General features: G+C 32.7%; 1 protein-coding gene across 1 annotated transcript in view; it reads left to right on the top strand.

Moving 5' to 3' along the window:
* Positions 1-14,215: 14,215 nt before the first annotated feature.
* The window catches only part of LOC134684342 (leucine-rich repeat-containing protein 15-like), a 36,646-nt gene continuing 28,595 nt past the window's right edge, over positions 14,216-22,266 (top strand). The window contains exon 1 of the mRNA XM_063543630.1: positions 14,216-14,351. Coding sequence (XP_063399700.1) covers positions 14,240-14,351 — 112 coding nt within the window. The 5' untranslated portion in view covers positions 14,216-14,239. The remainder of the gene's footprint in view (positions 14,352-22,266) is intronic.

Raw genomic sequence — 22,266 nt, 5'->3', positions numbered from 1 at the left:
ACTTACTAATTTAACAGAACACTTGTGTTTGAATTAATGTGCTTTCTTGTACTTTACCAACACTTCTTATGCTAAAAAAACGTGTTTAAACATATTGGCCATTAGGATCACTGAAAGGACAATTTAATGATCATCTGATACAGTAACAATGATAAAATTCATGTTTTCCACTAGATTCCGCACGTGTTATACGATATATTTGGTAAACAAATATAGAACTATGCGCTATTTGTATTTGTTACTGTCAATGTGTGGTTAACTACATTAAGTATGTGTTGGCGTTGCTCCGGTATTTCTGGACACTTTAGTCACATTATGCTATAAATAGATATAGGAAGATGTGGTGTGAGTGCCAATGAGACAACTCTCCATCCAAATAACAATTTAAAAATTAAATGCATATCGCAACAGGGTTTTTTAGATCTTGATATTAAATAGTGTCTGATAAAGTTTTAAACTAAACCGAATTACTATTTTCTTTTGTCTACTCTTAGCCTTTTCTTTTTCTTTTATAATGTGTTAACTTTATAAATAATGTAAGTGCAAGCGAGATTTTGGTGTATTTAGATAAATAATTTGCATGATTCAATAAACATTTCCTTCCCACGAGGACGATGTTGTTTTAAATTTTTTCTGCGTGTCACGTGTTTTTGAAAACGTATTAAAAAGTAAAATCAAAATAATACTGAACTCCGACGAAAGGTCAAAACGGAAAGCTCCTAATCAAATGGCAAAATCAAAAGCTAAAACACATCAAACGAAGGGACAACTGTCATATTCTGACTTGGTACAGACATTTTCTTGTGAAGAAAATGGTGGATTAAATATGACTTTATAGCTAGCTAAACCTGTCACTCGTATAACAGTCGCATAAGCTTCAATTATATGACAACAATGTGGGAAAATAACAAACATTCATAATAGTTGATGCCAAAAATAGGGGTACAGCAATCAACTTTAAGTAATAATATAAATAACTTTGAAGCATGCAAATATGTAAACAATCATTTTAAACAAATGGAATTGATGTATTAGTACAAAGTCGTATGTAACAAAGAAACAGAAAAAGGCATATAGGCAAGGCATATTAGCAAACTTGAAAGACAAGAATACTAAATATATCATAGATCAAAAACACATTGACGGATTGTATAAGTACAGAGCCGCGTCATATGCAACAAAGAAACAAAAAAAGTCATATAGACAAGGCATATCAGCAGAAATGAAAGACAAGAGAACAAAACGTTAGAACAATAACACAATAACGGGATGTATATGTACAGAGCCACGTCATATTTTAACCAAAAAAAAACCCACAACAAGGTATAATTTATAGACTAAGCACAATATTTACAAAACTAAGCATAGAAATAATACAATAATGGGATGTATAAGTAAAAAGCCACGTCATATTTTAACCCCCCAAAAAAACAAAAACACAAAAAGGTATAATTTATAGACGAAGCACAATATTTACAAAACTAATCATAGAAATAATACAATAACTGGATGTATAAGAACAGAGCCACGTCATATTTTAACACAAAAAAAAACCCACAAAAAGGTATAATTTAGAGACGAAGCATAATATTTACAAAACTTATTATAGAAATAATACAATAACAGGATGTATAAGTACAAAGCCACGTCATATTTTAACAAAAAAAAAAACCATAAAAAGGCATAATGTATAGACGAAGCATAATATTTACAAAACTAATCATAGAAATGATACAATAACGGGATGTATAAGTACAAAGCTTTGTAAGACGATAGACATGAAAGATAACGTCAATACCCATAATCACCACTATAAGACCATCGTGTATTGTTTATGAAGTTGATATAGTTCAACATACCCTTGGATCTTTAACAAATACTTTTTTTGCTCATCTTGAATGTTTCCTTTCATTCAACTCATCATAGATATCAGGACCAAATTTAGCATATACGCCAGACGCGCGTTTCGTCTACAAAAGACTCATAAGTGACTCTCGAATCCAAAAAAGTTAAAAAGACCAAATAATAAGTTAACGTATATTATAGATATATGCAGGTGATGTGTAGTGCTACTAAGGTTTGGGAAATTTAAAATTTAAAAATTCAAATCGTATCGTTTGTTTGTGGCATAACATTTTGGAATTTTGGGTCCTCGATGCTCTTCAGCTTTGTACTTGTTTTGCTTAATAAAGACTTTGATCTGAGCGTCGCTGATGAGTCTTATGAAGACTAAACGCGCGTCTATCGTATCAAATTATAATCTGGTATCTTTGATAACCATTGTCATAGATTAAGTTACTACGATGACCGTGTGTGTCAAATTTCAGGAATTAGTAAAAAAAAAATGAGGCGGAGATTTCTTTTACTTCTAGTTCTGGGGGATAAATCAATGGAACCCAATCAGAAAAGTTAGATTCTTTATGGAAACATCATCATAAATATATGTGAATGTGAAATTTAATGACCTTGCTTCTTTGATCTGCTTGATTTGACAACTGTCTGCAAGAACTCCAAAAATATGAAAATAAGAATAGGTCTGCAAATAGAGGGGCACAGTCCGTTCTCATAGAAGTGTCCACAATTTGTTGAAACAGTCAATACCTTGAAATTCAACAAATTATGTTGTTAAAATGAAACCCAAGCATACTGAACACTTGTTCCTCTGTGTAGCATGTTTTACCTTTTATTTTACAAAATATGCCGTATTGTATCAAAAACTTCAAAATATATAGCGTATGCTACCATTTTTATGTTCAAAAGCATTGTGAATTAATTTTTTTTGACGATTTGTCAATTTTACATGGGTAATGAATGACTACAGGGTTGAAAAATTCAAAGTTTTGATAGTAATCTAGAAAATAGATCGAAATTTAGAATTATTCGGTTAATACTACTATACGAGTACACTGTTTTTCAGTATTTCCGAAGACCCTCTTTCACTGCGAACAATTTTTTCTCTCAATCTAACGGACAATTATTAAGTCGAACATGCAAACGAGCATGCAATGTATCGTTGTTTGTACAAACATTTGTGAAGCTTTGTTTTTTCTGATTCTTTTAAAAGACAGTCGTAAGAGAGTAGCGAATCATTAATCGATTTTCCTTACATTTGGCAAACAAACATACAAGAAAACGGACAAAGTGTTACTATCAAATATAGAGTTTTTACAGTAAACAAGGAATTGCTTTTACTATTTTCGAGTCTTATTTCGCCTTGACACTTTCGGGAATTATTTTTCACAACAACAAAATTTAGGCACATTCATTCATAAACTTCGCACTACCTTTAACTTACTAATTAAAATAAACACTTCATACATTTCGTGTATTATGTTTTCCATTTATATTACATTCCTATTCTTATGCAAAAGGGCAAAACAATGTTTTTCATGATGACAGAGATACGTGTATGTCTACAACAACTACTGTTCCACTGTAAAATAGTTACCATGTTCAACTCATTTCAAAGTTGGCGGATTTTATCGATAAATTAATTGGTTGCTTTTATCTGAAAACATTACTGCAAAAATGTTTCAATAGGACGACATGAAAGTATCGAGTTGTATTTGACCTAAAATGTTAGTTTATTGCAAAGTTTTTGATAACAATATTTATGTGCAAGGGCAGTATCCAAAAAGTTATTTTACACAAATGAACTTTTCATTATTGTGGCATCGTTCCTGCAGCGATTGCATATGAAGTATATATCATTCAGTTTATACGATACTCCAGAGCTTGCATATCCTATCATTATTTCCTTGAAAGATTTTAGCTGCTTACATGGAAGTTAGTAAACCGCGAGTTTAAAGTGCCAAACAAAGGCAACAGTAGTATACCGCTGTTCAAAACTCATAAATCCTTGGACAAAAAAAAATCGTGGTAACAAATTAAATATAATTTGAGTACAATGACACAACATTAAAATTCTCCCTTCAATACCGTTACAGGCGCCATCACGAGTTGGTTGATCGTTATGAAATATCTGTTTTACAGATAACGCCGGATATATTGAAATTGCGGTAAATATTATTCCTACCTCCTTTTCCTCGCATGTGATCTACTGAATAAGAATGATCACTGATCTGTTCGTGAGCAACACCACGGATGCAACAGGTGGAAAAACAATAAGTACACACCCGGAGCACATAATTTCACCACTTTTTTGAATGTGTTCGTGTTGCTCCGTATTTAGCTGTTATGTTGTGTTTTTTAAACTGTTGTTTGTCTTTCGATCTATCATATTTTTATATCACGAATGCACAAGTTGTCAAGATAACTAAAATTGTGGTAAGTACAATATACGCCAAAACATCTTTGTCGAAGAAGAAGAAGAAGAAGGAAAGAATTATATCTCAATTAACAGAAATCGTGGGACTATGAAACGATTTTTATATTACATTGATTGTGTACAGGTAGACATGACAAGAAGTTTGCAACTAAAATTGAAATTAACTACTCTCACTGCAGGTTTAAAGAGAATAGAAAAACTCCAATATTCATTTGAAATAACAAAAACATTTAATTACTGTTAGTATGTACATGCTGAAATAACTAGTAGTTTCTACAAAACATTGTGTGTTAATTTCGAATTTCTGATACATTTAGAAAATTTCATCTCCTACTTTAGCACCTGAGATCACCCTTTCTTTTTGTAGGGGTTTGTGTTGTTTATTTTTTTTAGTTTTTTTTTAGTTTTCCATGTTGTGTCATTTGTTCTACTGTTTGTCTGTTTGCTCTTTTCATTTCTAGCCATGGCGTGTTAGTTTATTTACGATTTATGAGTTTGACTGTCCCACTGGTATCTTTCGTCCTCCCTTTTTAATTGACATCAAATACAAAAATGAAGCAATCATCAAGATGAATTTTCGTTGATGAAAACTAATTTCTATTTAAAATACATTTGACTTTGTTCAAAAATATAAATGGGTAATGACACATTCCCTTGGACTCCTTCTATGTTATAAACGTGTTCGGCCTGAAGGAGACGACGTTTACCATTCCCTTTGTCCTTGTATTTTCGGTGTGTTTAACTTTTTTCTACCAGATCTGTCTGATGATTGAAAGGATATGTTTACCATGTTGATGTTTATGCTTGTTTTCAACTCCTACATTTTGTAAAAATACTCTTTTCATAATAAATCCTAATTTTTTGGATAACAAACTACTGATTTTGTAGCTTACTTTCAAGTCTTTTAAACATTTAACTTCCAAGTTAACATCAAATCATATTACAAATAAAGGTATCAGTAGCATACCGCTGTTTCCTGTTCCAAGATTTTATACAATCCCAAATAAATTAATTGATTACCGAGTCCAAATTGGAATAAATTAAACAACCCGTTTTTTTTCATCATTTTTCTCTCTTGAATGTTTAAAAAAGGTTATCTAAAATATAGAGTTTTCGTCTTATCTTTTCTGTCACTAACAATTTTTATCAACAATAAATGTATCTAAAAAAACAAGGTGACATGAAAATAAGCCATTTGTTGTTATCAATCGCATATTTATTGCATGTTAACATTGTGAAAGCTTTGACACAGTTCTGTTTATGAATGATTGTATCAATACGAAATATTTTAAACACATTTCGAAGGTCAAGTATCACGTAATTAACAGAGATTGTTATATATGATTATAATACTAAGTTTTGCTATTACATGTATACTAAAGTTTTCACCAGTAATGGCATTGCCATTGTAAATGATAACAACTTAATGAACAGAGATTGTTATATCTGATTAATCTGATTATGATAGTGCTATAACATGATAATGAAGTTTGCCATTCCGTTAAATGATAACAACTTATTTTAATCAAAATATTTATTTATATTTGGACAATTACTTACTGACACAAACATCATATGTAAATTATATCTACATATAATAAAAAGCTAGTATATGTGATATCATTTCCGTCTCATTCAATGCGTGATGAAATATATCGTTCATCATTTCAGAAATGAATGACAGTATTCAATAAGACAATTTCAATAACAAACTCCAACAAGATGAGACTGGGTGAATATTCCGACTGATTAAATAATCGATATATGTGATGGACACTCAGGAAAAAGTTACGGGGATGTTAGTGTTGTAATCTGTGGATTCATTTCTTTTGACTTTCACACAAAGATTATTTTTTTTGCATTTAAAGCTATTTTCTGATCAGGCCATAAAGGTAGAAAATGGGAAAAGTGCATAAATGTTTCAAAACTTTTATAGTTTAGTGAAATACAATTAAATCACTCAAACATAGAAAGTTCAGTTGGGATGTTCATATGAACTTATAAACGTGATTAAATAAAGATATTCAACTCACTTAGCTGTTGATTAAATTACTTATCATTTAGTGTTTGACCCCAGAAAATATATATCTAGTACGTAGAATTTATGTTTACCTTGATATCTTGTAGCAAGATATGCTTCGAGTACAAAAGTTAATTATAAAATCTTTAAATCCCACTTGCAAAAGAATCAAAGTTCATTTATTGTTATTAAGATTTATTTCGCATTTGATTATTTCAAATAAAGAATACAAATTAAAAAAAATAAGAAAATCATGATTTTTATTTTGACAAACAAAACTTCCTTGAGACATTTTGTTGTCTAAAATATGGTAATTGAAGGATTAACTAGCATTCCATTTCCTGACATCAGAAATCTGTACAATTAAAATTCATCGGATGTAGCAATATAAGGGAAAATGTTAAAAGGAGGTAAAGAAATATTAATTGACAGATGTTTCGATATACAGTTTAAATTGTACAGAGAATTTCGTTCGTTTTCTGATGTATTGTCATGAAATCTCGCCAGTAGTTGCAAACAGGGTTCGAACATTATGTCAATAAAGTAAAATATTATTACTACAATAAATCACTTCATTAAATCATTAAATCCCATTTATTTTCAGATTAGTTTTCAATTTGCTTTTTCATAAATAATCAAAGTCATCAATTACACATACATAAGATATATTAAATGTTTATGGAATTTAAGAGAACTTCCTGGTTTATGAAAGCAAACAATGGAAGTTATTTCGTGACACATGTTTTATGGTTATATTTTTTAAATACACATCAAAGACATGCTAGTTTGTATCACATGATATGTGTACTAAGTGAAATCTCTGTTGATAAAGTTTTTTTTCTTTTGCTCTTTACGGCGTTTTTTTTGGGGGGGGGGCGGGGGGAGGGAGAAAGTGAGTATTCGAACTACATAAATGCCTACCCTATATTTGAGCGAGGACTAAAAGAAACGCGACTTGTACCGAAGGGACATTCCAACCAATAAGTAGAAAATAAACACTAACAACGACATGGCAACAAAAAAGGAAAAAATATACATGACACAGAATAGAAAACTTAAGACTGGACAAATCGTTCCGCGAACACAGCTTAAGCCTTTTTTCTATAAGATATAGTCTAGTCGTCAGCCCATGCACGTGTGAGCTTCAAACAGTCCATCACAATTGTTTTGACAGATAGCTATGTATGTGTATCATAATTTGCTTTAAATACAAGTTTCACTATGTGTTTTTCCCCGCATATTGAAAATGCATAGTTGATAGGTTTATCGTGTTAAAATACACCTTGTGCTTTTTGTGTGTAGTCCTATAGCAGTATTGCATGTTTTCATTGAGATCTAACAGTATTAGTTGGTTGCCTTTTGAATCCCCATTTATTCATACAGCCTTTGATTGCAAATGCTTTTATTTTAGCATTCATGATGACTGTTAATAGAGAAAAGCGCGAAACTTGGTAAATGTAATTTTTATTTACTGAGATGAGGAAAATGTGATATGAAAATTGTTTCCTTTTTGAACATCACGTTTTTGACCTCAAGCATGAAAAACAAAAGCATTGGTAATCCGATTATTTGGACATATAACTTTTTTTCCATCTGTATGATTATAAAATAAACCCAAATTATTGTTAAATAAGATAAAGTGGTTTGAATGCAAAATGTCAGCAATTCATCAGAGACAAAATGACGTGGACATTAACAAAAACTCGTCAACAATACTAGGTATATATTTTTAATGTCAGTCACGCATTTTGTCTACATAAGACTCAATTAAAAAAAATGTGGGGTAGCCCAAATCAAATGCTATGTTAAAACCATTTGGAATAACAAACTTCAACATACTATAAACAGTTAATTTCAGAAAAATGAACATGCCAATTATATTTAAGGAATGACTGTAATATTTTTTCTGTCTATGAAGAAATAACATAAAAAATTTGGTGCGTAGCGGGTTATTTAACAGTGTGCACCACATGTTTTATTTTATTTCGAATAGACAAAAAAAATATTACAGTCGTTTCTTATAATTTAATTCTAAATTTCATTTTAAACCGTAGAAAACCATGAAAAAACGTTGATGACACATGAATAAATTATGTCTATGGGCTCATAACAAAATAACGTCAGCCAATCAGAAGACTCGTTACATTAAATTATTTCATGTTAACACGAAGGAACTAACTACTGGTTTGATGATGCCTTCGAGGAAAGTTTTCTACAACAGCTGCATCAATATAGTGGCTTTTAAAAACCCATCCAGGATACCTGAAAGATTCCACATCTGCAAGTCTGGTCTTGAACAATGGAAACTATATATAGTCTGCTAATGTTTGCCCCAATATTACAAACTTTAGGATAAACAACAAACGCAAAATTTATATGAAAGACAACATCCAACGACTCCAACGAATTACAAACTTCTGATTTAAAACAAAGACAGGCTGGATTGGACATAATTGGGATGGATTGTTCCTCCGACAACTTTGGATAATGGTGTTATTGAGATGGATTGTTCCTCCGACAACCTTGATAATGGTGTAATTGCGATGGATTGTTCCTCCGACAACCTTGGATAATGGTGTATTTGCGATGGTTGGTTCCTCCGACAACCTTGGATAATGGTGTAATTGCGATGGATTGTTCCACCGACAACCTTACATAATGGTGTAATTGTGATGGATTGTTCCTCCGACAACCTTGGATAATGCTGTAATTGCGATGGATTGTTCCTCCGACAACCTTGGATAATGGTGTAATTGCGATGAATTGTTCCTCCGACAACTTTGGATAATGGTGTAATTGCGATGGATTGTTCCTCCGACAACCTTGGATAATGGTGTATTTGCGATGGTTGGTTCCTCCGACAACCTTGGATAATGGTGTAATTGCGATGGATTGTTCCACCGACAACCTTAGATAATGGTGTAATTGCGATGGATTGTTCCTCCGACAACCTTGGACAATGGTGTAATTGCGATGGATTGTTCCTCCAACAACCTTAGATAATGGTGTAATTGCGATGGATTGTTCCTCCGACAACCTTGGATAATGGTATAATTGCGATGGATTGTTCCTCCGACAACCTTGGATAATGGTGTATTTGCAATGGATTATTCCTCTGACAACCTTGGATAATGGTGTATTTGCGATGGATTGTTCCTCCGACAACCTAGGATAATGGTGTAATTGCGATGGATTGTTCCACCGACAACCTTAGATAATGGTGTAATTGCGATGGATTGTTCCTCCGACAACCTTGGATAATGGTGTAATTGCGATGGATTGTTCCTCCGACAACCTTGGATAATGGTATAATTGCGATGGATTGTTCCTCCGACAACCTTGGATAATGGTGTAATTGCGATGGATTGTTCCTCCGACAACTTTGGATAATGGTGTAATTGCGATGGATTGTTCCTCCGACAACCTTGGATAATGGTATGATTGCGATGGATTGTTCCTCCGACAACCTTGGATAATGGTGTAATTGTGATTGATTGTTCCTCCGACAACCTTACATAATGGTATAATTGCGATGGATTATTCCTCCGACAACCTTGGATAATGGTGTATTTGTGATTGATTGTTCCTCCGACAACCTTACATAATGGTATAATTGCGATGGATTGTTCCTCCGACAACCTTGGATAATGGTGTAATTGCGATGGATAGTTCCTCTGACAACTTTGGATAATGGTGTAATTGCAATGGATTGTTCCTCCGACAACTTTGTATAATGATGTTATTGTGAGGGATTGTTCCTCCGACAACCTTGGATAATGGTGTAATTGCGATGGATTGTTCCTCCGACAACTTTGGATAATGGTGTAATTGCGATGGATTGTTCCTCCGACAACCTTGGATAATGGTGTATTTGCGATGGTTGGTTCCTCCGACAACCTCGGATAATGGTGTAATTGCGATGGATTGTTCCACCGACAACCTTAGATAATGGTGTAATTGCGATGGATTGTTCCTCCGACAACCTTGGACAATGGTGTAATTGCGATGGATTGTTCCTCCAACAACCTTAGATAATGGTGTAATTGCGATGGATTGTTCCTCCGACAACCTTGGATAATGGTATAATTGCGATGGATTGTTCCTCCGACAACCTTGGATAATGGTGTATTTGCAATGGATTATTCCTCTGACAACCTTGGATAATGGTGTATTTGCGATGGATTGTTCCTCCGACAACCTTGGATAATGGTGTAATTGCGATGGATTGTTCCACCGACAACCTTAGATAATGGTGTAATTGCGATGGATTGTTCCTCCGACAACCTTGGATAATGGTGTAATTGCGATGGATTGTTCCTCCGACAACCTTGGATAATGGTATAATTGCGATGGATTGTTCCTCCGACAACCTTGGATAATGGTGTAATTGCGATGGATTGTTCCTCCGACAACTTTGGATAATGGTGTAATTGCGATGGATTGTTCCTCCGACAACCTTGGATAATGGTATGATTGCGATGGATTGTTCCTCCGACAACCTTGGATAATGGTGTAATTGTGATTGATTGTTCCTCCGACAACCTTACATAATGGTATAATTGCGATGGATTATTCCTCCGACAACCTTGGATAATGGTGTATTTGTGATTGATTGTTCCTCCGACAACCTTACATAATGGTATAATTGCGATGGATTGTTCCTCCGACAACCTTGGATAATGGTGTAATTGCGATGGATAGTTCCTCTGACAACTTTGGATAATGGTGTAATTGCAATGGATTGTTCCTCCGACAACTTTGTATAATGATGTTATTGTGAGGGATTGTTCCTCCGACAACCTTGGATAATGGTGTAATTGCGATGGATTGTTCCTCCAACAACTTTGGATAATGGTGTAATTGCGATGGATTGTTCCTCCGACAACTTTGGATAATGGTGTAATTGCGATGGATTGTTCCTCCGACAACCTTGGATTATGGTGTAATTGTGATGGTTTGTTCCTCCGACAACCTTGGATAATGGTGTAATTGTGAGGGATTGTTCCTCCGACAACCTTGGATAATGGTGTAATTGCGATGGATTATTCCTCTGACAACCTTGGATAATGGTGTAATTGCGATGGATTGTTCCTCCGACAACCTTGGATAATGGTGTAATTGCGATGGATTGTTCCTCCGACAACCTTGGATAATGGTGTAATTGCGATGGATTATTCCTCTGACAACCTTGGATAATGGTGTAATTGCGATGGATTGTTCCTCCGACAAACTTGGATAATGGTGTAATTGCGATGGATTGTTCCTCCGACAACTTTGGATAATGGTGTAATTGCGATGGATTATTCCTCCGACAACCTTGGATAATGGTGTAATTGCGATGGATTGTTCCTCCGACAACCTTGGATAATGGTGTAATTGCGATGGATTATTCCTCTGACAACCTTGGATAATGGTGTAATTGCGATGGATTGTTCCTCCGACAACCTTGGATAATGGTGTAATTGCGATGGATTGTTCCTCCGACAACTTTGGATAATGGTGTAATTGCGATGGATTGTTCCTCCGACAACCTTGGATAATGGTGTAATTGCGATGGATTGTTCCTCCGACAACCTTGGATAATGGTGTAATTGCGATGGATTATTCCTCTGACAACCTTGGATAATGGTGTAATTGCGATGGATTGTTCCTCCGACAACCTTGGATAATGGTGTAATTGCGATGGATTGTTCCTCCGACAACTTTGGATAATGGTGTAATTGCGATGGATTATTCCTCCGACAATCTTGGATAATGGTGTAATTGCGATGGATTGTTCCTCCGACAACCTTGGATAATGGTGTAATTGCGATGGATTATTCCTCCGACAACCTTGGATAATGGTGTATTTGTGATTGATTGTTCCTCCGACAACCTTACATAATGGTATATAATTGCGATGGATTGTTCCTCCGACAACCTTGGATAATGGTGTAATTGCGATGGATTATTCCTCCGACAACCTTGGATAATGGTGTATTTGTGATTGATTGTTCCTCCGACAACCTTACATAATGGTATATAATTGCGATGGATTGTTCCTCCGACAACCTTGGATAATGGTGTAATTGCGATGGATTGTTCCTCCGACAACCTTGGATAATGATGTAATTGCGATGGATTGTTCCTCCGACAACCTTGGATAATGGTGTATTTGTGATTGATTGTTCCTCCGACAACCTTACATAATGGTATAATTGCGATGGATTGTTCCTCCGACAACCTTGGATAATGGTGTAATTGCGATGGATAGTTCCTCTGACAACTTTGGATAATGGTGTAATTGCAATGGATTGTTCCTACGACAACTTTGGATAATGGTGTAATTGCAATGGATTGTTCCTCCGACAACTTTAGATAATGATGTAATTGCGATGGATTGTTCCTCCGACAACTTGTATAATGGTGTAATTGCGATGGATTGTTCCTCCGACAACCTTGGATTATGGTGTAATTGCGATGGATTATTCCTCTGACAACCTTGGATAATGATGTAATTGCGATGGATTATTCCTCCGACAACCTTGGATAATGGTGTATTTGTGATTGATTGTTCCTCCGACAACCTTACATAATGGTATAATTGCGATGGATTGTTCCTCCGACAACCTTGGATAATGGTGTAATTGCGATGGATTATTCCTCCGACAACCTTGGATAATGGTGTAATTGCGATGGATTGTTCCTCCGACAACCTTGGATAATGGTGTAATTGCGATGGATTATTCCTCTGACAACCTTGGATAATGATGTAATTGCGATGGATTATTCCTCCGACAACCTTGGATAATGGTGTAATTGCGATGGATTGTTCCTCCGACAACCTTGGATAATGGTGTAATTGCGATGGTTTGTTCCTCCAACAACTTTGGATAATGGTGTAATTGTGATGGTTTGTTCCTCCGACAACCTTGGATAATGGTGTAATTGTGAGGGATTGTTCCTCCGACAACCTTGGATAATGGTGTAATTGCGATGGATTATTCCTCTGACAACCTTGGATAATGGTGTAATTGCGATGGATTGTTCCTCCGACAACCTTGGATAATGGTGTAATTGCGATGGATTGTTCCCCCGACAACCTTGGATAATGGTGTAAATATTTATATTAGTACTTTTTTTAGTTTAATAAGCCCATAAAAAGAAAGGCAAAACATTAATTGAAAGAATTGTTATGTATATTTCTACCCATTCATTGGCAATATGAAATTATCTTGCTATGGGTGTTCCATACCTTTTTTTTTACAACGTAGGCACGTAGCTTTCTAAGATTACAACACCTTCAGACATAAATATTGGACAACTGTGTCATTATTTGCTCGATATGAATTGTTACTGCTTAATGATTCATGAATCAATGATACATTCAAATTGCTCATAGAAAGCATACCCTCTTACAAGACAATCACAAGCGATGAAGATCTTGATTTACAATAAAATTCATCATGAAATGGTAAACGATTACCTGGGACAAAAAATAGTATTAGTGGCCAAATTCATTTAACGTAAAATATGTTTGAGGCAGTTTGAACATTAGTTTTTTTTAAATTTTTAAATTTATCAACGAATAGTGGATTATGCTACTGTTCCTCAACCACTATTAATTAAAGATGTCCCTAAAGTATCTATAATAAATTTAATCAATAATGTGTTTAACCTATATATCTTTTACGTAAAATTACTTAAGTGTCTTCATAAAATTAAAACTTAAACAATAGCATTCAAAATTTATCTACGTTAACAAATCGTTATCAATATCTAGAATATTTAAAGCACCGTTTTACAATAAATACATAAACAACAATTCATAACTTTAAAATGTGAGATTTTAGATTTTAAAATTAAATATCGACGTTGTGACGATTTAGTAGTATCATATGCATCCGTGTGGTCGATGTAATGTAAAAAGTAGGAAGGAATAAATATATGAAATGTATCATCTGAAATTTCTCGTACTGTTTTGCATTATTCCTGGGATATATTTGTGGTCAGCTGATTCGTACTGGAGTAAATACTCATCTGAAGGAATTAACTATAATTCGGGTATGTATTATGTTTTTATTATTTGTTTAAAATGATCCCTTTGATATGGAATCACCAATGTCGAATAAGAGGAGGCTACGTTCCAAAATAATTTACAACAGGTCAACAAATATGAAGGAAATATACACATAAATTAAGAATACGTAAGCTGGTATTCGCCTACTGAAATCTCTGGATTGCAAACGTAAGCAAAATATCGACAACTAGATATGTAGAGGTAAAAAAAGTGAGGCTATGTTATCAATAGACAATTTTTTTCACTGAACCACCAGTAATATGTCAGGGATGATATTTCCTTATATGAAAAAAGATAATATTTCCAATGTTATACGTAGTATTTATATGTATCATTTTGTTATAAACGCCAGGCGATCAATAAATTACATATGGTATGTTGTTTCAACCAAGATAAACTTTTACAAGATTATAATACAAAGTATACTTTTTTTTTATTTAAAAAAAAAAATTAATAATTTATAGATATTGGTGAATGTTTTGATGAAACTTGTTATACTTATAGACTATCGTTGGTTATCTCAACGAGATTGATTTTCTCGCTTGAGCTGGTACAGCGAAAGTGAGAAAAGCAATCGAGTTGAGATGACCAATGATTATCTGTTTATCGCTATTTTACCTATGACGACGTTGTCAACTTCAATGTAAATTTCGTTAGCAACGCCTCGTGGCCTTCTTAGTTTCTAGCGATAATTTTTCCATCTCAAGCGAGAAGCATGATATGAAAAATATCACATAAAAAGATCAAAGGAAAAATGCACAAAATAACGATAAATTTAGTTCACGATAATTCTACGTTTAAATGTTCTAACTAAACAGCACTTAATGATGTTCGGTTGGATTATAAATAATGCATGCCACTTCATAATAAGATTTATAATGCCATTTTTATTTATTTTTTATTTTTTGACATAGTTGTTTGTTTTACAGTAATGAAGATTATAGCTCAATGTTGCCCCCTTATTCTTATACGTTAACCTATAATGCATGTTTGTTTTGCACACTCATTGCTGTAAATATGATGGAATTGTCTGCGACTGTCATACAAGTGACAGATTTAGCTAGTTACAAACCAGGTTTAATCCATTTGTTTTTTCAAATCTGGAAAAATCAATACTTATTAGGGATATAACAATTGTTTTACATTCGCATCAAGTGTTTTGCCTTTTAGTAGCCTCATAATGAAAACTGTTTAAGGTGGCATGGGAGTCCAAAATAAAAATGATAGAATTTGTTCATACTTTGCCAAAATGTAGTATCTATTGATACATGTTCAAAAATATTATAAAAATGATAGGTCACCGCGCATTTTCGCAAGCTACAGGTTGTGACAAAATGACAGATTTTGTATGGATTATACAGGAAAAACATTTTTTGAATAGAAACTAATCAAAATGATAGAATTGTGAAATAAATTAAGAAAAGATAGCTTTCAGACAATGCTTTGAGAATATAAAAAGAAAAGATAGGGTCACCGTACGTTTATTCCGACTAAAAGACAAAATCGGAAAATTCCATGTAAAGTCCTTCAGAAAATGCACTGTTTTAGAGTTATCTCCCCTTAAAATATCAATTTGAAAATATTTAAAAACAGCCAAAAATAATCAACACTTGTAACAATATTAATATTTTAAAGTTATGTTTTTATGAATTGTGTCTTTTAAATGAATATTCACATTAAATATCTGCATTCCGCATCAAATTTTGCTAACTTGAGAGAAAATACGGACCTCAGATTCTCTGTTTTTTTACAATCCAAGATGGCGAAGACACCCATACCACCTTAATACTTGAAAAATCGAGTCCATGACATTACCAAATACAACATGCACTTTCAAGACTTGTGCCACTTGTGAAGTATGGTATATATGCCCTTCCGGGGTACCTCAGATCAATCCAGGTTTGGTAGGGGTTCGTGTTGTTCATTGTTTAGTTTTTATGTTGTGTTTTGTGTACTATTGTTTGTCAATTTACCATTTTCGACTTAATAAATTGAATGTCCCTCTGGTTCTTTTGCCTTTTTTCAGTATGTTTAATAAGGAATAGATAACATGCTTATTCTTTTTATATTCAGTATTTTCCTCAAATTTTGTCGTTTTCCTTAATGTAACAATGTCTTTGCCTATCTTTCAGTTCGTAGTTGCACTTAAAATCAGAAATCGGTAAATTGTTGTCATGCTTTTTTACCAGTCTCACGCTTTTTTCTCGCCCAAAACATGACTCTGAGTATAATATATCATCAATATTAACAATTATCCTCGAATTAGATTGAGTCGATACTAGACCTGCTTCAGTCAAAAATGCTTTCATTGTGGAAGCTTATTGACTTTGATGATTGTGTAATAATATTTGAAAAATCTAACACAAAAAAGATTCATTATAAAGAATACTCTGATAGGAAGTTGAGATCTACTTCAGTAAAAAAATCGTCAATTATGGAAGGTTATTGACTTTGATGTTTGTGTAATTACATTTTGAAAATTTTACGCAAAAAATATAACTTTGATATAAAAGAATACGCTGATAGGTAGTTGAGAACTACTGCAGTCAACAATTCGTCCATTATGGATGCTTATTGACTTGGATAGTTGTGTAACAACATTTGGAAATTAAACTAGAAAAAATAAATATAAAAGAATACCTTGATATGTAGTTGAGTAACAAAAAAAGATAAAAATATCTTATAATTCTTGTATGAAGATCATATTAGACAGACAGTCACTATTATCACAAATGAAATCACCCTTACATTTAAAAACATATTTAATCCGCTCACCAGCTCCGAAATCCTTGTTCCAAAGTTTCATTATTGTCGACAATCATCATCAAGATCATAAAAATATCTTATTGTATGAAAGGGCATTATAAAATAATTTAAATTAATTTTTATATATTGCGGACTTAAAATTGTAGATATGTCTGTGTTTTTTGATTCTTATTTATATTTTTATTAAATCTTTATATTTGTTCGTCCTGTAATGCAAACAATATAACAACTTGAAGATATTTGGTTTGCATTTTCAACCATTGAAGTGTCAATTTAAATTTCTATTAAAACAAATTTACTGCACTAAGACACGGATAAACTACATCCTTATTCAATGTCAAACAAATAACTCATTGTACGTGGTATATATCAAACTATATTACTGGCCGTTGGTACGGCAGATTCAAAAGGTAACACCGATTAAAATCTGCTATACACGATTTCTTGATTTAATGTAGTCATACTGCAATCGGAAACGTAGTCTCACGTCTGCAGGACACGATAGTCAAAGCTAGTTCTTACATAAGCAATACGTGACAACATATATTTTCGTATATTGCGTACCATCAGCTGGTTGTTAATGTATAGCAAGATCATAGAGTCCTATTTTTTTCTTAACTTGATTCAAAGTTGTTTCTTTACTTTTTTTTTATGTGTTGTGATTTATTTAAGAGGAGCAACACATTAAAACATCTTTGAGTGTGGCAAATCAATTTCAGGAATTTCAGTTTTCTGACCGCTTATATGCCCATTAGAAATTTTGCACTATTTAACAAGTTAATAAACGATCCCTCCTCCTACTAAGATATATATGTGTAACAGAAAAAACCCATAAAAGCATACTGTAAAATCAGTTGGAAATGGCTAACCTCATTAAAAACTCAAGAAATCTTATAGAGAGATGAAATCACGAAATTTTGACCCTACGAAATTTTGACCCCACGAAAATTAATGTTTTCAAATGTATTTCTGAAAAAAAACCCAGAGCATACTAATTGTCTACTTTTTACATGTTCAGCATTGTCTCCAATTGGAATTCCAAACATTTATAGTAGATCTGCAAAAGGCTAAAAATATGAGTTTTTTCTTTACGGTTAAAGAGATTATGTGCGTTAAATGTGTGAAACATTCAATGTCTTATGCATATTCTATGTTATGTCTTGTGTACTCTAATTTGTCTGTGTCTTTTACGTGTTTAGCAATGTCATGGTTTTATCTATGAGTTCGAATGTCCCTCTGGTATCGTTTGCCTCTCTGTTAAGTGTTTTCAGACAACCTGACAGAATCCAATGGTTCTTTACAATATTACCTTTTGCATAAAGTACACAGCAATAATTGAGGAGTGGACGGATAATTTTAGGCATAAACAGAGCAGTGCTGCTGGCGTTGCAACGTTATATTCATACTATTCCGAATCATCATGTTATATTTGCTAGTCTATTAATAAACAAAAATGCCTATTGCGTTGCTTAAATATTGATATATGCGTTTCCTTTGTGAGTCTTAGTATATGGATTTTCTGGGATTCAGATTTGTGACTTAACAATGAATATTTTATCCAATATGTCGGTTTCACCATTATTGGTGATTAACAATTCTCTTAGACAGACAGACAGTCAGTCAGTTTTTGTAATTACATCTTTGTGTAATATAGATCAAATTATTCTATTTCTACTGGAATGTGTCTGCATTTGTTTATTGATTCTAAATTTAAAACGTAATATGTTGAAATATCCTTCATCAATTATTAAACACGTAAATTAAACACAAGATATGATTATACAAATAAATCTTCCGAAGTTTAGATAACTTCCTGGTTTACAAAGATAAATCTATATGAAAAGACGGGAAAATACCCAGTGAAAAAAGTGAAGGATATATTTCTATAAGTTTAATTGGAAAGATCTGCGAAGATTTGTAGGACTCTTAATTAATATTGATTGGGTGTCATATACATGGTAAAATTACCAATGTTATTTCAACTGATTGGGGTTGTAGCTTACATATTAATTTGCATTAGGAAATTCTATTTGTAGATGTGTATATTAAGGATGAGTGTTTTCAAAGTTATTATTGATTTCTAATTTTTAATCACCTATCAGTGTCATCAAACTAATTTAAAAAAAGAATGTCTGGACACTACATTGATGAGTTTACCCCAAAACACTTATATTTAATGGACTGGTCTATTATAAGCGAATTGAATAATAAGGAAATAAAAAAATTGCCAGATATAACATAAAAATCCTTATATCTAAATATTTGGCATTCCAAACAAAGATTAATTTTATTCTAATCGGCCAATAATGAGAAATTAACATCACTTGCCAAAAAGTGCAAAGTTAAGGAAAATTGAGGACCAGAGAGTCTTATAAGTTTTTCCTAGTACAGCGAAGGTAATCTTTTCATGAGGTACACAGTTTCCATACATTCTTGTTCAAAGACAACCACTTAACAAGTCAATCAATCTTGGTATATATGATGAGTTTATTTGAAGGTTTAAAGCCATCTCAAAATGTTATTATTGATCGAGGGGATGAAACATTATATGTTTTGTTTATTTACATTCGTATGAATGAAATTCTTAAAGATTAAATGATGAGATATAACTATATATTTGTGACTTAGAACATATAGTATAATGTAACAAAATATTTAGGCATTTAATAAAATTTGATTTAAATCGTTATTGTTTTGCTGGTTCAACGAAAATTAATAAATAAATGAGAAAGATATCTGTATGATCAACAAATAAAACATTTACAAAATATTCTTCATTTCCTATAACTTTTTACAAATTATCCATGTGACCACACATTATCAACGTCATTCGTATTATTTTCAAATTAGCATTACATCAATAATTTTCATAACATGTTCTCTATCCAACAATACAGTGCTTTGTGTAAGAAACAGTCATGTATATGTATGTTCTATTGTAAAGTGCAGTATTTATGTTAAGATCACACTGTACAACTATAATCAACTGATTTTATTTTATTTCATATTTAAAATAGTTTATGGTCCCACAAAGTTCTATTTTAAACACATTATTACATTTGGTGTACTTCGGAATGTATTTTTGATAGTTTCGATGCAAAAACCTAATATTTTTTCTAAACAGTTTTCACTTTTATTGGAATCATTAGAATGAAAGACATATCACTGTATCGTATTAACTTGATTACATTTCAAACTGTATCGTATGATGTCAAACAAAATATGTCCGTCTCTGTATTTTCATAAACGATGTCAGTAAAATTAAAGACTTCAGTTTTATTACACAAACAGATCTAACATTAAACAACCCTATGTTCTCCTGTCCTTTTTTTAATTGTGGCTTGATTGATTTACTCTTTAACTTCATGTTTGATTTGTCTTCCCAACTCGTTGTTCAACATATTTTGCTTGGTCGTCAAAGATGATACTTTTGAATACGAAATACGCTTCTGGTTTACCAAATGTTTAGTCTGATATATTTTATGTGTTTAGCATTATACCGATGCCACTGTTGGTGAGAGCCTCGTCCACACGCCTGTAACGACACAAATTTTAAGCACTTCTGAGTTGCCATGAGATATAATTGATAATTTTTTTTAGTGTACCTGTATTTGAGATTATGAAATAATTAATTTTTCGAAACAATACGTTTCAGTCGTTCCCTAGGCCTAGTTTGCTTTAATTGTTTCTGTAACAATCTTTAGTGATATTCAGTTTTAAAGCTCTTCCAGTTCACTATAGGATTGGAATCTTTTATGTGTTTTTTCCACCTTGACTTGTTTTAATATCTATTGATTGATTCTTCATTTAAAGCGTAATCTATTGATACAGGTTCCATAAATAATTGAACACGCACAGTAAACACTAGATGTGATAACAAATAAAACTTCTGAAGTCAAAATGACTTCCTGGTTAACATTAAAAGCAATGTATAGAAAATGTGACAAACTAATACCAATGAAAGATATAAGGTTTATAAATATGTTGGTAAGCATTGTGGGACATATCTAAGAAGATGACGTAACATAATGAAAATTATTACTTATACGTTCCTATTGATTAAAGAAGTTTTGATTATTCTATTCCTTCCGAATCCGGTTCATATCATTCGTGCATTTTTTGGAGACATTATTAGGAACTTCAATTGATTTTGGATATTTCAGTTTCACATTTGAACTATATACCACAATTTACGACATTCATGTGTCGTTCTCTATGATTGGTTTGACTTTTTAGGACGATAAAGTTATTTTGGTAATGCCTAACGGTGTTTATATTTCCCAATCCGTTCACTATACCAGTGTCTGTATTTACATTTTATATTTCATCAAACGTTATCTTAAATGATAAAACAAATCAAGATTGGATTTTAATTAGAACAAATTATTTTTAACTTTTGATAAATTACTTGATAGATTCAAAGAATCAATAGAAAGTTCGGCTGTATATGAAGAATTATGATTACAAACAGAATATAAAACAACTTTATTTTTTTTCGGTATTGTTGTTTTAAGAGTCCACAAGTTTAGACACGGTCTATACATTCCCATGGATCCTTTGAATAAATTTTTTATGTTATCAATTTGACATCGTTGTACGATCTTTGAATATTGGTACTGATATTGATTTTGGTTTATTTTTTTTAACACAACTAACATTGTAGTGATGTGGAAATCTGACGAGTTGAATCAATTCCAAATTATGTGTTCGCTGATTAGTTTGTTTCCTTGGTAATGGAAGCATTGAGCACTCACAAACCTATTTAACCGACATATTTTAATAGTGCATATCCCATGTCTGTTGTACAGTGTTTCTCGTTCGTTTCCGTTTTTCATATCTGTTGTGTGTTAAATATTTTTAATAAAAGAGGACTAATTTTCTTGTTTGAATTGTTTCACATTTTGTAATGTTGGGGAATTAGTGGCTTATTATACAGTATTCGTTTCACTTAAGCTATGTACGGTTTACAATATATTTTTAAATGTACGTAAGTCAAGTTAGAAACAGACAATGTTAATAGCACTACAAAACGTAAGAATATACAGACAAATATTACACGACAAGCCACAAACAAACACATTAAGGCAAGGACAGATAAAAAACGTCAGGTCTAATAATAATTCAAGGTTCGTG

The sequence above is a fragment of the Mytilus trossulus genome, chromosome 9, assembly GCF_036588685.1.
Source record: "Mytilus trossulus isolate FHL-02 chromosome 9, PNRI_Mtr1.1.1.hap1, whole genome shotgun sequence".
Lineage (NCBI taxonomy): Eukaryota > Metazoa > Mollusca > Bivalvia > Mytilida > Mytilidae > Mytilus > Mytilus trossulus.
Note: the sequence above shows the minus strand (reverse complement) of the source record. Positions and strands in the feature narration are given on the sequence as shown.